At 36.5% G+C, this 11,839-nt stretch overlaps 3 protein-coding genes across 3 annotated transcripts; 1 reads left to right on the top strand and 2 right to left on the bottom strand.

Annotated features, from left to right (window-relative positions):
- Positions 1 to 4,167: 4,167 nt before the first annotated feature.
- On the bottom strand, positions 4,168 to 5,877 carry LOC147294448 (Peroxidase family protein). Its single transcript, XM_086233142.1, has 3 exons — positions 5,665 to 5,877; positions 5,067 to 5,427; positions 4,168 to 4,649 (listed from the first exon to the last, which is right to left on the bottom strand). The coding sequence occupies exons 1-3, from the start codon at positions 5,875 to 5,877 to the stop codon at positions 4,246 to 4,248; spliced, it is 978 nt and encodes a 325-aa protein (XP_086089268.1). The 3' UTR covers positions 4,168 to 4,245.
- Positions 5,878 to 8,203: 2,326 nt separating this feature from the next.
- On the top strand, positions 8,204 to 9,948 carry LOC147294447 (Pectin lyase-like superfamily protein). Its single transcript, XM_086231193.1, has 5 exons — positions 8,204 to 8,499; positions 8,748 to 8,910; positions 9,101 to 9,307; positions 9,429 to 9,679; positions 9,792 to 9,948. The coding sequence occupies exons 1-5, from the start codon at positions 8,204 to 8,206 to the stop codon at positions 9,946 to 9,948; spliced, it is 1,074 nt and encodes a 357-aa protein (XP_086087319.1).
- A 230-nt stretch (positions 9,949 to 10,178) lies between these two features.
- On the bottom strand, positions 10,179 to 11,348 carry LOC147294446 (uncharacterized). Its single transcript, XM_086234319.1, has one exon. The coding sequence runs from the start codon at positions 11,319 to 11,321 to the stop codon at positions 10,440 to 10,442; it is 882 nt and encodes a 293-aa protein (XP_086090445.1). The 5' UTR covers positions 11,322 to 11,348; the 3' UTR covers positions 10,179 to 10,439.
- Between the last annotated feature and the right edge of the window lie 491 nt (positions 11,349 to 11,839).

Raw genomic sequence — 11,839 nt, 5'->3', positions numbered from 1 at the left:
GACTTTAGGTACCAAATTATAATGTTTTTTCATTTCAACTACTAAAACATTTATGTCATTTCACTTTATGTACTAAATTTTAGTTTAGGTACCAACTTTAAAAAACATGCTTATAACAAACTGTGACTGTCTAACAATCATAACTTTTTTATTGATTTGTTGTTTTTTCAATATTTGCAAGGTTTAAACTTTAATGTTTAGTCTTTGAGTTATAGGACTTCATCCCCCAAACCTAAATAAAAATTATGAAACCCTTAAAAATTTTGATTTTTTATAAATTTTAAATAGTCACAACTGTGACTGTTCGACAATTACAACTGTAACTGTTCGACAGTCACAACTGTATAACAAACTGATTTGTGACCTAATCCAAAATGTTTTACTCTAAGTTAGTACCTAAACTAAAAAAAACTAGTATCTTGCTGTTTTACTAAAAAACTATTGATATTTAGTATTTAATCCTAATTTTTTAAAATATAAATGCTTGGGATTTGCGATGAGTTTATAGAAAAAAGATCAATTTTTTTTCTTCTTATACCATATGCCAAACCCATTTCGTTTCAATCCACAAATAATCGAATATTTTGAAAACCAATGGCGTAAAAGGCTATAAGGTGGACAACAGGTGGATGGTGGAGGCTGCCACAGGCTGGAGAGAGAGAGAGAGAGAGAGAGAGAGAGAGGTGAATGAATTTTGATGAATTTTTGTTTTTTAATTTTTGGTTAAAATTTTTTTAGTTTTAATTTTATTGTTAAAAATGTGAAAGGATTGCCAACATGACATATTAGGTCCAACAAATTCACAACATGGCACAAACATGGCAAAGACTAATCCTATGTGGATAAAAAGATAAAAATATCTCGTTACGTAGACAACGCATTATAATTTTTAACGATGAAATAGGCGGACTTGACGTAATCAAGTAACTTGAGACACGTAATACATTTTCAGGGGTTTATATGAGACAAAAAAATGTAAAGGAATAAAGTGAGAACTCATATTACATATTGACTAATGTGTAATTTTCAAATGTTTTATTGACTTATTTCTAATTTGCCATATGACATAACTAATGTGATAAAATTACCATAATCATGAGTTGTTGAATAAAAATTAAGGAGCACCTTTTTGGGAACAAAAAAAAAAAAAGGAAGTGAGATGATTCTGATTTATATATCATACTTTGAATTTCTTGAAGACAATAAAGGTAGTTTTCCACGACCATATTCCATTTGACAAAAAAAAAAAAAAGATAATCATAGTATTGAACAATAAGAGCATCCGCAGTGGAAATAGTTTAGTTTAATATTTTGTGAACTATTTTAGTATTTATTGAACAGAATTGCAGTTTTAATTAAAGTAGTTATTCAATAGTTTAATTAAAAATTTAAGGTGAGAGACAAAGAAATATAATGCAGTCTATGTGTCGACATGAAAAAGGCTATAGATGTATATTTTTTTACATGGTAGGCCAGTTTATTGAAATGAATTTAACTTTAGAGTTCATATTTTTTATATCTGAAATAAACTATTGATCCCTAATTTGAAATAAACTCTACCTATCACTAAAGTTATTATTTTACCTTTAATTCAATTAATTGTAATAAAATTGAAATGAACCTCACCACTGCAGATACTCCAAGAGCACGCTAGTGCTCCTCTAAGTTGTTTAGCAAAAAGGGTATGAGTATATCTCAATTATCCCAAAATTAATACCAAGTTGTACACAAGGCGGAACCAAAAATTTTGCGAAAGGGGCTAGCTAATATTACCTTAAAGCTTAATGACTATATTTTGCCACTATATGATCATCCTAATAATGAAGATCTAAGTAAAATTTTATAACAAAATGGCTAGTATGATAAACTATTTATGAGAGATTGTTTTATAAGATTCCTTAGATAAATTTAATGACACATATTTAATATCACTTATATTTATTTTATTATTCAATATCTTGTTTTAAATTACTAACCAGTAAAAAAAATAAATCACACAAACCATATGATTATTTTTTATTTATGTTGCAGCCTAAAAGTACATATATAGCCTACCTAACTGAGAGGTAGCTCAACCTATTGAGTTTTACTTTTAGCCCATTTTTGCTGTGAAATATTAATTTTAAGAAGTAAAGGACTAAAAAAATTAGGCTAAGAATTAGCAGATTGGGCCAATTAAGTTTTAATTGGGTGGGCAATATATGTCTACAAAGTACAAACTACATAAGAAGATGTTTTTTTTTTCTAAAAATGCTACCATGGGCTATCCCTAACCTAGTTCCGCCCCTATGTACACAAAGTCAAAACTGCCATACTCCCCATTCCCAAGGTATGTCACACCAGAATTATTCACAACTCACATGCATAATTAATAACGCACTTTTGTTGGGTGGATGAAAACCATTTAATCATTCAAAACAGGATCATAGTTATTGACTTATTGTTAAAAGTTTACCTTTTCTTTTTATAGAGCAACTTTGTGTGTAAATATTCAAAGCATTGGAAATATTTTTTTGTTAGACAATCTAACATACATGTTAGAGTTTCAATATGAAAAAGAAACACATTCAAGCGGCTTAAGTTGCAAGTTGCAACTCACTGTGGATTCCGAGCACTACTTAAAATTTAAAAACAGTAAGAAGACTAATAAGATTTTTATTTCTTTCAACTACCAACAAGAACCCAATTACTGTGTAAATTTCAAACCAGTAAGCAGATCATATGCATAAAATTTAATGCAGCAACTCAGAAGTCTGCACCATTCAGTTCATTTATTCCTTGAGCTTCCTTAAAATAGTTACTCCAACCAAAACTCAGAAACCAAAGCCTGCAAACCTTTATGTGATGCTTGTCGTGCAGCAGAGGCAAGAATGACAATAATAAAACCAACTTCGATTTATGGAATTTGATGTCTTCGTACGTTGGACTATCTCTTGGTCATATACTCATTTATTTCATAATGGTGCTTCGGATAAATGATGAGGTTGCCCGACCAATAAAATTTCAAGGTGTATTTTGGGTCCATATATAGTTGGGAAAAATGCATTTTTAGTATTTGTGTTTTACCTTATAATCAATTTTAGTCCTTGTGTTTTTAAAATTGTCAATTTGATTCTTATGTTTATGTTTGCAAGCAATTTCAGTCCATCATCACCAAAATCATCCCTCTATTTCCTTCCACCACCGACAACAATACACCACCACTATCCTCACCCTCCCTCCATCCCTCCCTCTCTCTCTCTCATCAGCTTTCTTTCTCTCACTCTCTATTGGACATAATAGTTGAAATCCACCACAAATCCGCCGCCACAATTGGTGGTGGACTAAAATTGCTTGTAAACATAAACACAAATACCAAATTGGCAATTTTGAAAACATAAGTACCAAAATTAATTGTAAGATAAAACACAGAGGTTAAAAATGCATTTTTCCCTGATCTTTAATTGTTTCCTTTACTTATCTCAAGTCATTAAAAAATAGTGGGTCGGGTCTTGCTCGACCCACCCGACCCAATTTTTCGGGCTTCTGTTCAAGAACGACCAAAGGCCCAGCTAAGCCTATTTCTCAAATGAGATACACCCCACAAGTCCAGCATTGCTCACAAGAATCTTCCTAGAATCCAAGTTGTACAGTACATTGTCTGTAAAGAAAAGGGTCAAACTCTGTACTAAACAGTCAAGGGCATTTTATGATAGAGATTTAATTGTTAGTTTTAATTTGATTACTTGTTTAATTTCGGTGTAGGGGGTTTGCCTTTGAGTTTTGGCTTGAAGTAAGGAACAAATGTAACATTAGACGGGGTTGTGTTGTGTTTGGAACAAATGTAAATTTGATTTCACCTTTTGTTGGGCCCAAATTGTTTGTTGGCTCAATGAATTGGGCTCCATCTCATATGGGTCAAAGTCATCTTAGTTCAGCCCAAGTTCAAAGGGAAGATTTGTACATGAAATGAGCCTAACACAGCCCTAAAAAAGAATAATTAAGAGTGACAATTTTCTCACTCCAATTTTGTGGGTGTGCACTCAATACTCATTATCTTATTTTTATGTCTTGATTATTGAATAAATAAAGGAAGAAAAATAATGAAGAGAAGTGCATGTACACAAAATAGGAGTGTGAATTATTCAAAGTTTGATAATTGGTGTCTCTGATATTATTATTGTTTTTGGAAAATACTGATGATTCGCGTACAAGCTAAGAGTAGCTGACATTTCTGTTATTACAATTTACAAACACCTCTGACTCTCAGTTTATTGCACTGCAACTCTTTCTAACAACCCCTTGATTCCCACTGAGGACAAAAGAGCTAGAAAGCTTGACAAAGGCAGAAGCAAATGCTTGAAAGAAGTCATCCTGATGAGCTCCAAAATGTTCAACAGCCAGAGCGGTACGTGGGTCCATTGGCATTTCAGAATCAATTATTAGTAGGCCATGGCCTCTAATTGCATTATTGTAGTAGTGGTTGTCAAACACCAACGTGGTGGGATCATTAAGTACAAAGCTTGAGTTTGACATCAAAGACCTTTGGGGACAGTTGAGCCTCAAGAATGCTTCAAACCCAGGTTCCATGCCTCTTACATGGCCACCTTCAGGTTCATACAGACGGTTCAGGATGTTTGAACAGTGTGTTACTCCTAGGGTGTGTGCACCTGCGAAAAATGCAACATTATCTGTAAGGTCACAAGCCTTTATACCAACATTATTCAAGTTCTCCAAAAACAGATGGGTCTGGCTTGAATAATTTATTAAGTTAACTGTTCACTGAATGTGGTTTCAGATTTACATTGGTATGTTATAAGACTGTTTGAGAAAAGAAAATTGTCCTATAAATGGGTTCTTCATAAAATAATCGATTTACATTAGTCAGTTAGAAAAACTAATATTTTTCCTAAGAAAAGGACGAAGATGAGGTTGATATGTTAGTCAAGATCGATGTGGATTGATATTTGGTATCCCAATCTCAACCTCCATCTCAATCACTCTCAAGGGCATGATCTTGACGTAGTGTAAAGTTGGTTAGTTTTCTATAATGGCATGCAGCACACAATTTTTGATGGAATTTATACCCATAATGGCAACAGACTCTTCAACTGTCATTCCTTTCTTTGCAAATATCTGAAGCATGCCATCAACTCCAGTAGAGGCAGAAGGGAGCAGAGAATCTGCAAGCTTATAGCTTGGGGGAGCAGAGGAGTCTCTCCTTCCCAGAGGAACCTTTATTTGTGGCCCTCCTGACACAGCCACTGCCTCCCTCGCAGCCAACACCAGAATGTCAGCACAGGAAACCTGCTGGGGGCATTCTGCTTCCACCATTGATTTCAGAATGCTGATTGTCTCCCTCTTTCTGATGCCAAAGTTTTTCCCTGCAGCCATCTCTGATGTCACATCTTTCCCACCTTGATCCACAAGAATTGAAGCATCACAACCCTGTAATTACAAGCTCACCCCATTATTTCATGAAGAAGTAGCTTAAACTTGGACATGGTAAGCTGAATTAAATAGGCTTGTAGCTCTAGTATTCCATGCCTCAGTTGCTAAACACAGAGAGAGAGAGAGAGAGAGAGAGAGAGAGAGAGAGAGAGAGAGAGAGAGAGAGAGAGAGAGAGAGAGAGAGAGAGAGAGAGAGAGAGAGAGAGAGAGAGAGGTATGTAGAAAGAGGGAGACCTGAACTTGGCAATCATGGAACATGAGCCTCAGTAAAGCTGCAGGTGAAGTGGGATCAGTGAGAAAAATTGGTTGAATGCCAGCTCTGACAATATCCTCAACTTGTGGGCAAGATTTCTCATAGAAATCATAAGAAAGCCCTTCACCTTCAATCCCAATAATGCTGAATACAAACAGAGATGTGGCTGCTACAATTATAGTTCTCAGATCCATTGTGTTCAGTATTAAATCCTAAGTGAATTAAAATGCAGAGGTATATATAACCAATGGGAAACAAAGGATCATGGCAGCACCAGTCGGTGAAATTAAAGGGTACTGGTCTGTTTGCCTCCAGTAGAGGGATCCATCTTCTTATATTAGTCAATGCAATTATTGATTTGTACTAGTGCTTTTGATAACTACTAGTGTTTAGCCAATAGAAATAGCTGTAAACAGAAGAGGAACTATTGGAACAGCAATAGAAACCATGTAAAAGGGTATGCAAAAACATGTATATTTTCTGTCAAATGGTGCTTGCCATGTAAATTAATTTCTGATACATGTATAGTTGCTTAATTGCTTAATTTATCTTTTTCCGGTGTCAGCTCATCATGTGAAGTAAATTATACAGTCCTACTTATAGTTTGAAACTGATATGTTTTCATGTGAAAATTTAATGAGTAAAACAAAACATACGAAGATCACATGCATGCAAGCCCACCTTCATTAATCTGTTGGTCAATATCAGAAAATTAAGATAACCATGATTGGTGGTTCCTGCAAAATTTGCTTGGTATTTGCATTAATGTCAAAATCAATATGAACATTCTCTATTTACTTTTGTAACTTTAATTGGATTGAGGCATTATTGTTCTCTGCCTTTCATCAGTTCTATGTTTGTGAAAGTTAGGCAAAGCAGAAATAACCAACCATAAGGTGAAATCAAATGCTTACTATTTATAGTTTGGGTTGAAAATGACTTGTAACTACTGAAGTAATGAACAAAGCATCTTTTACATGATCACAAGACTATATTGTCAGTGTGGCATCAGCAAGAAGAAAAATGAGCCTGCATTGCCATTGTAGATCTTCTACTTCCATGGATTTGAGCGGCTTCATAGAGGATGCATGTCACCTCTATTCAAAAGAATGATCAATCACTGCATTATGTAGTCTTTGGACCAAACAAAAACTTAATGATATAAATTGTTACTTTGAAGCTTTGAAGTCTGATAGACCATATTCAAAACGTTTTGATCCATCTCTTTTAATGGACCACTTCATTAAAATCCAAGAATAACGAGACAAAGAGTGATTCAAATTCCTCTTCATTATTAAATAACCACTAGATCTCTGGCAATCCCACTCTACTGGTTAAAATATGATGAATGGTAAGTGGGGATGAGGGTTTGAGGTTTCAAACTCAGAATCTCTTGAAATTAGAGCTCTGATCTCATATTAAACAACCATTGAACCCCAAAAACTTAAACTATCAGAATATGTCAACAATGTGTATATATGTACATCAGATATCAATTGAAATTTAACATTTATCCAGGCTTGATTAACTCAACAAATGACATTGTAATCATTAATCGTAAACTTTATTGCATATACAAGTGGTGTATCCGTGTATATATATTTCCGGCGTTTCTTTAATTATCTTGGTAACCTAAAACTTCCTCAGTATTAATTTATCCTTCACATGAAAACTATAAAGCTTGAATTTATTTGTTATTTTGCACAAAAACTTCCTCCAACAATTTATATTGTTTTTTATGTTGAAATGTTGTATGCAGGGCCCAGAACATTGAATGACGTTTCTTGCAAAAAATTCTGCACAAACTAAGCACCAAAGTTGTATGCAACATCTATTCAATCTGTAACATATATACAATCTTTATGGTGGATATGCAGTTTTTTTGTGTATCATGATGTAGATATGAGCATACTACTTGTACATGACCTTAAAACATAGTAGAAACTTTTGTAGGACGAGCATACCACATAATTGTAACTGACCACTCAAAGAATGCTATATATTGAAATTAAAAAGATTTTTTTTAGTTCAATACACCTTATGTATTGTCATTGTAAAACGAACTTACGTACCAAAAAGAACAAATGACTTCATTGGAATAGTTAAACCTACCACGTCAGCACCGACAATAGACGTTGAAATTCTTCTCTTAAAACGCACGGTTTAGAGTGAGCCGTATAAACCGGATACCAAAAACAGCTTGTGAAAAACAAAGGGTTGTAAGGATGTTTTTCGTTGTTAAAATCTTGTTATTATTACCTTAACAAAGAGAAGTTGGAAGTTGGAACTCTTTCGAATCATACATAGAAACCACGTTCACAAGAATAGGCCCTCTAAAATAGATAGAATCTTTAAATTAATAATGTACACAACTCAGCCTCCCAAACAACCCCAACCCAAAAAAAATCAAATATAAAAACCCCTGAGACCCTCGTAACAATCTCACCACACATACACCCTTCACCCAAACATTTCTAGATTTTGTTGTGTTTTTCTCTGTTTCCTCTATATTGCTAAAACATGGAGTGGTCCTCTTGTTCTTCAAGAACAAGGCCGAAGATGAGAGCAACATATAATGCTGGCTTTGCAATCATTTTGTTCATATCAGTATGTTTGACAAATGTTGCGGGTGTTCGTGGTTTCGACCCAAAAAAGATTGACTCTCCCTTATTGACAGAAAAAATTAGCACCAACCGCACAATCAAGGTGGACATCAATGGCAATGGGGATTTCAAATCTGTCCAAGCTGCCATAGATGCTGTTCCTGAAGGAAATTCGAAGTGGATCATCATCCATGTTAGGAAAGGGGTATACAGGTAATTAATTAACTAAGACTAATATTACGAGTTCTAAATTTGTATTTCAACTTTGGACCCCAAATAATGTGCCAGTGTATGAATCAATATTTTATTTGTTGTAAATAAATGAGCCCTCAAATAGACCCATATATGTAGCGGTATTACCCTTCTTAACAATTAAGCCTAAAATTATGCATGTGAATGTGAATGTGATTGATCTCTAAGATTATGTTTTAATTGTCTATATATGTTTTTGGTGGGTGCAGAGAAAAGGTGCTGATACCAAAAAACAAACCTTGGATATTCTTGAGAGGGAATGGGAAGGGAAGGACGCACATTGTGTGGTCACAAAGCTCTGAGGACAATATAGAATCTGCCACTTTCAGGGTCGAAGCAAAACACTTCATTGCCTTTGGGATTAGCTTCAAGGTTCTTCTTCATCATCATCATCAATAATTTGAATTTTATTAATCAAAGTCCCAAGCATTAATATTTGCAATTTAAAATTATGAATCATATACATATATAATGTAAAAAAAATTTGATGAAATAAACTTTCATATCGCGAGTATACATTTATTGTATCTATCCCGCTCATTCAATGTGATATGATGAGCAGAACGAGGCTCCTACTGGTATCGCATACACCTCGCAAAATCAGTCGGTGGCTGCATTCGTGGGAGCAGACAATGCAGCATTTTACCACTGCGGATTTTACAGCACCCATAACACCCTCTTCGATTACAAAGGCAGGCATTATTATGATAATTGCTACATCCAAGGCTCAATTGATTTCATCTTTGGACGTGGTAGATCTATCTTCCATGTAAGTTGTTACATTAATATCAATGTTAATTGGTACATGCAAGCACCTTCTTAATTTAATTAATTAATGACATTATATGTAAGTATATAATACTATTTTTGTTACAATAATATGCATGCAGAGCTGTGAGATCTTTGTGATTTCAGACAAAAGGGTGAAGATTTTTGGGTCAGTGACAGCTCAAAACAGGGAGAGCGAAAAGGAGAACAGTGGGTATGTGTTTGTGAAAGGGAAGGTGTATGGTGTAGGTGACCCTGTGTATTTAGGCAGGGCCAAGGGTGCCTTTTCGAGGGTGATTTATGCACACACATACCTCTCCAGGGCCATTGTGCCCGAGGGTTGGACCAATTGGAGCTATGTTGGAAGCACAGAGTAAGAACCCCCTATACCATAATTTAATTTTTAAATAAAATATATGGGTAATATTTTTTTATCAGACTGTGAATTTTAATAATGATGACGACATTGTGAATATAAACTGCAGAAATTTATTCCATGGGGAGTACAAATGCAAGGGCCCGGGAGCAGAGGCTGGAAAGCGTGCTCCATGGGCCAAACAACTCACCGAGAAACAAGTTGCCCCCTTCTTGTCTATCGATTTCATCAATGGCAAGGAATGGCTGCCAGTGTGGCTTGTCTGATCCTATGAATACAATCTCACAACACAACATGTATTCTTAACGTACGTTCTAATTTGTTAATATATATTCAGATTGTTTGGTATTTATAGATTGATTCGTGAATTTCGGTTACTCTCTTTGAGTGACTCAATCGCTTTCATTGAAAGATTTTTTAAATATGGTACCTTCTATGTATATGCCTATCCAATTAATAAAATTATTGTGATTATGGTCATATCGTAGAGGTAATATGAATCCGGGTAAAATGAAGGTGAAGATGTTATACTCAAATATTCGTGTAAGCAAATTAAGAACAAACTGTTTGCATGAAAGAAGCAAAAGCTAAGATACAACTCGCTTCTGGATCGATCTTCATTTATTCTTTATAGCTAGGTAATACAAAGTTCCATGCATGCACGAGCATATATGTATATATATATATATATATATATATTCTCTTACAAGACTTTGCATGCTAACTATATAGCTATAGCATTTGCTAAATTTGGTGTTTAAAATCCACCACCAATTCCTCCACCAGCACCACCTCCACCACCAAAGCCACCACCAGCTCCACCACCTCCTCCAACTCCTCCACCAGCACCCCCACCAACTCCACCACCACCACCAACTCCTCCTCCTACCCCACCACCTTTTCCACCCCCAAAACCTCCACCAGCTCCAGATCCACCACCAACACCACCCCCAGAACCTCCACCAGCACCCCCACCTACACCACCTCCACCACCAGCTCCTCCTCCTACACCACCGCCTTTGCCACCGCCAAAGCCTCCACCTGCACCACCTCCAGAGCCTCCACCAGCACCTCCACCTACACCACCTCCACCACCAGCTCCTCCTCCAACACCACCTCCAGAGCCTCCACCAGCACCCCCGCCTACACCACCTCCACCACCTTTGCCTCCCCCAAAGCCTCCACCAGCACCGCCACCTGCACCACCTGCACCGCCAACTCCTCCTCCAACACCACCGCCTTTGCCACCACCAAAGCCTCCACCAGCACCACCACCTGCACCACCTCCACCGCCAACTCCTCCTCCAACACCACCACCTCCACCTACTCCACCACCGACACCACCACCAACTCCACCTCCGGCACCACCTCCTACTCCTACACCCCCACCTTTTCCACCTCCAAACCCTCCACCTGCGCCAGCTCCACCACCAGCTCCAGCTCCAACTCCACCACCTCCTCCAACACCACCACCTCCAGCGCCACCACCAACGCCACCACCTCCGCCAGCACCACCACCGAAACCACCTCCTATGCCCTCAGAAAATGTTTCTTTTTGATACTTCCGACACTCGGCTACCGCTAGCACCAATACAAACATCACAGAAAACACACCAACAAACTTAGAAAGCTTCCCCATCTTTCCCCTGAATTTGTAAATTGTTTGATTGGCTGTGAATGGTAAAACCCTAGTAAGGACTAGCGAATATTTATAGCTATAGCAGCTAGTGGACGTACTATTATAGAGAACTCAGTATAACATAAATGCATATAGTTGAGAGACATGAATGTGGACTTTCTACAAAACCTTGATTAAAGAAATGGTGCAAAATTCAAACCTCGATCTCATTTCACAAAGAATCATAATTGGTCGGTGAAATCATAAATTGTGTAGTCCTCCCACTGTCCCAGCTCTGCCCCCACCGTAAATAATCCTTACACCCACGTACGTACCAATTATACATGCAGCTACAATTTTTGGTTTTTACTTCAATTAATAATTAACACCACGATGAATTTTCATTTGGAAACCTAAAAAGTACGGACTGTATAAATTACGCCATTTGAAGGAGGTTCAACTAATTAATGCCTTAAAGTAAATCCATGTGATTTTGTTGGCAAAAAGAGAGAGAAATCCATGTGATTAATTCAATCAAA

This window comes from Dryas octopetala, chromosome 2, assembly GCF_963921425.1.
Source record: "Dryas octopetala chromosome 2, drDryOcto1.1, whole genome shotgun sequence".
NCBI classification, from domain to species: Eukaryota; Viridiplantae; Streptophyta; class Magnoliopsida; order Rosales; family Rosaceae; genus Dryas; species Dryas octopetala.
This window is presented reverse-complemented; position numbering and strand designations above follow the sequence as displayed.

Coding starts and splice junctions, on each gene's coding strand:
- LOC147294448 (XM_086233142.1), bottom strand. CDS start 5,877: ATGGATCTGAGAACTATAATTGTAGCAGCCACATCTCTGTTTGTATTC. Junction 5,428..5,664: donor TCCATGATTGCCAAGTTCAG/GTCTCCCTCTTT, acceptor TTGTAATTACAG/GGTTGTGATGCTTCAATTCT. Junction 4,650..5,066: donor AGAGTCTGTTGCCATTATGG/GTATAAATTCCA, acceptor CATTTTTCGCAG/GTGCACACACCCTAGGAGTA.
- LOC147294447 (XM_086231193.1), top strand. CDS start 8,204: ATGGAGTGGTCCTCTTGTTCTTCAAGAACAAGGCCGAAGATGAGAGCA. Junction 8,500..8,747: donor GTTAGGAAAGGGGTATACAG/GTAATTAATTAA, acceptor TGGTGGGTGCAG/AGAAAAGGTGCTGATACCAA. Junction 9,680..9,791: donor AGCTATGTTGGAAGCACAGA/GTAAGAACCCCC, acceptor TATAAACTGCAG/AAATTTATTCCATGGGGAGT.
- LOC147294446 (XM_086234319.1), bottom strand. CDS start 11,321: ATGGGGAAGCTTTCTAAGTTTGTTGGTGTGTTTTCTGTGATGTTTGTA.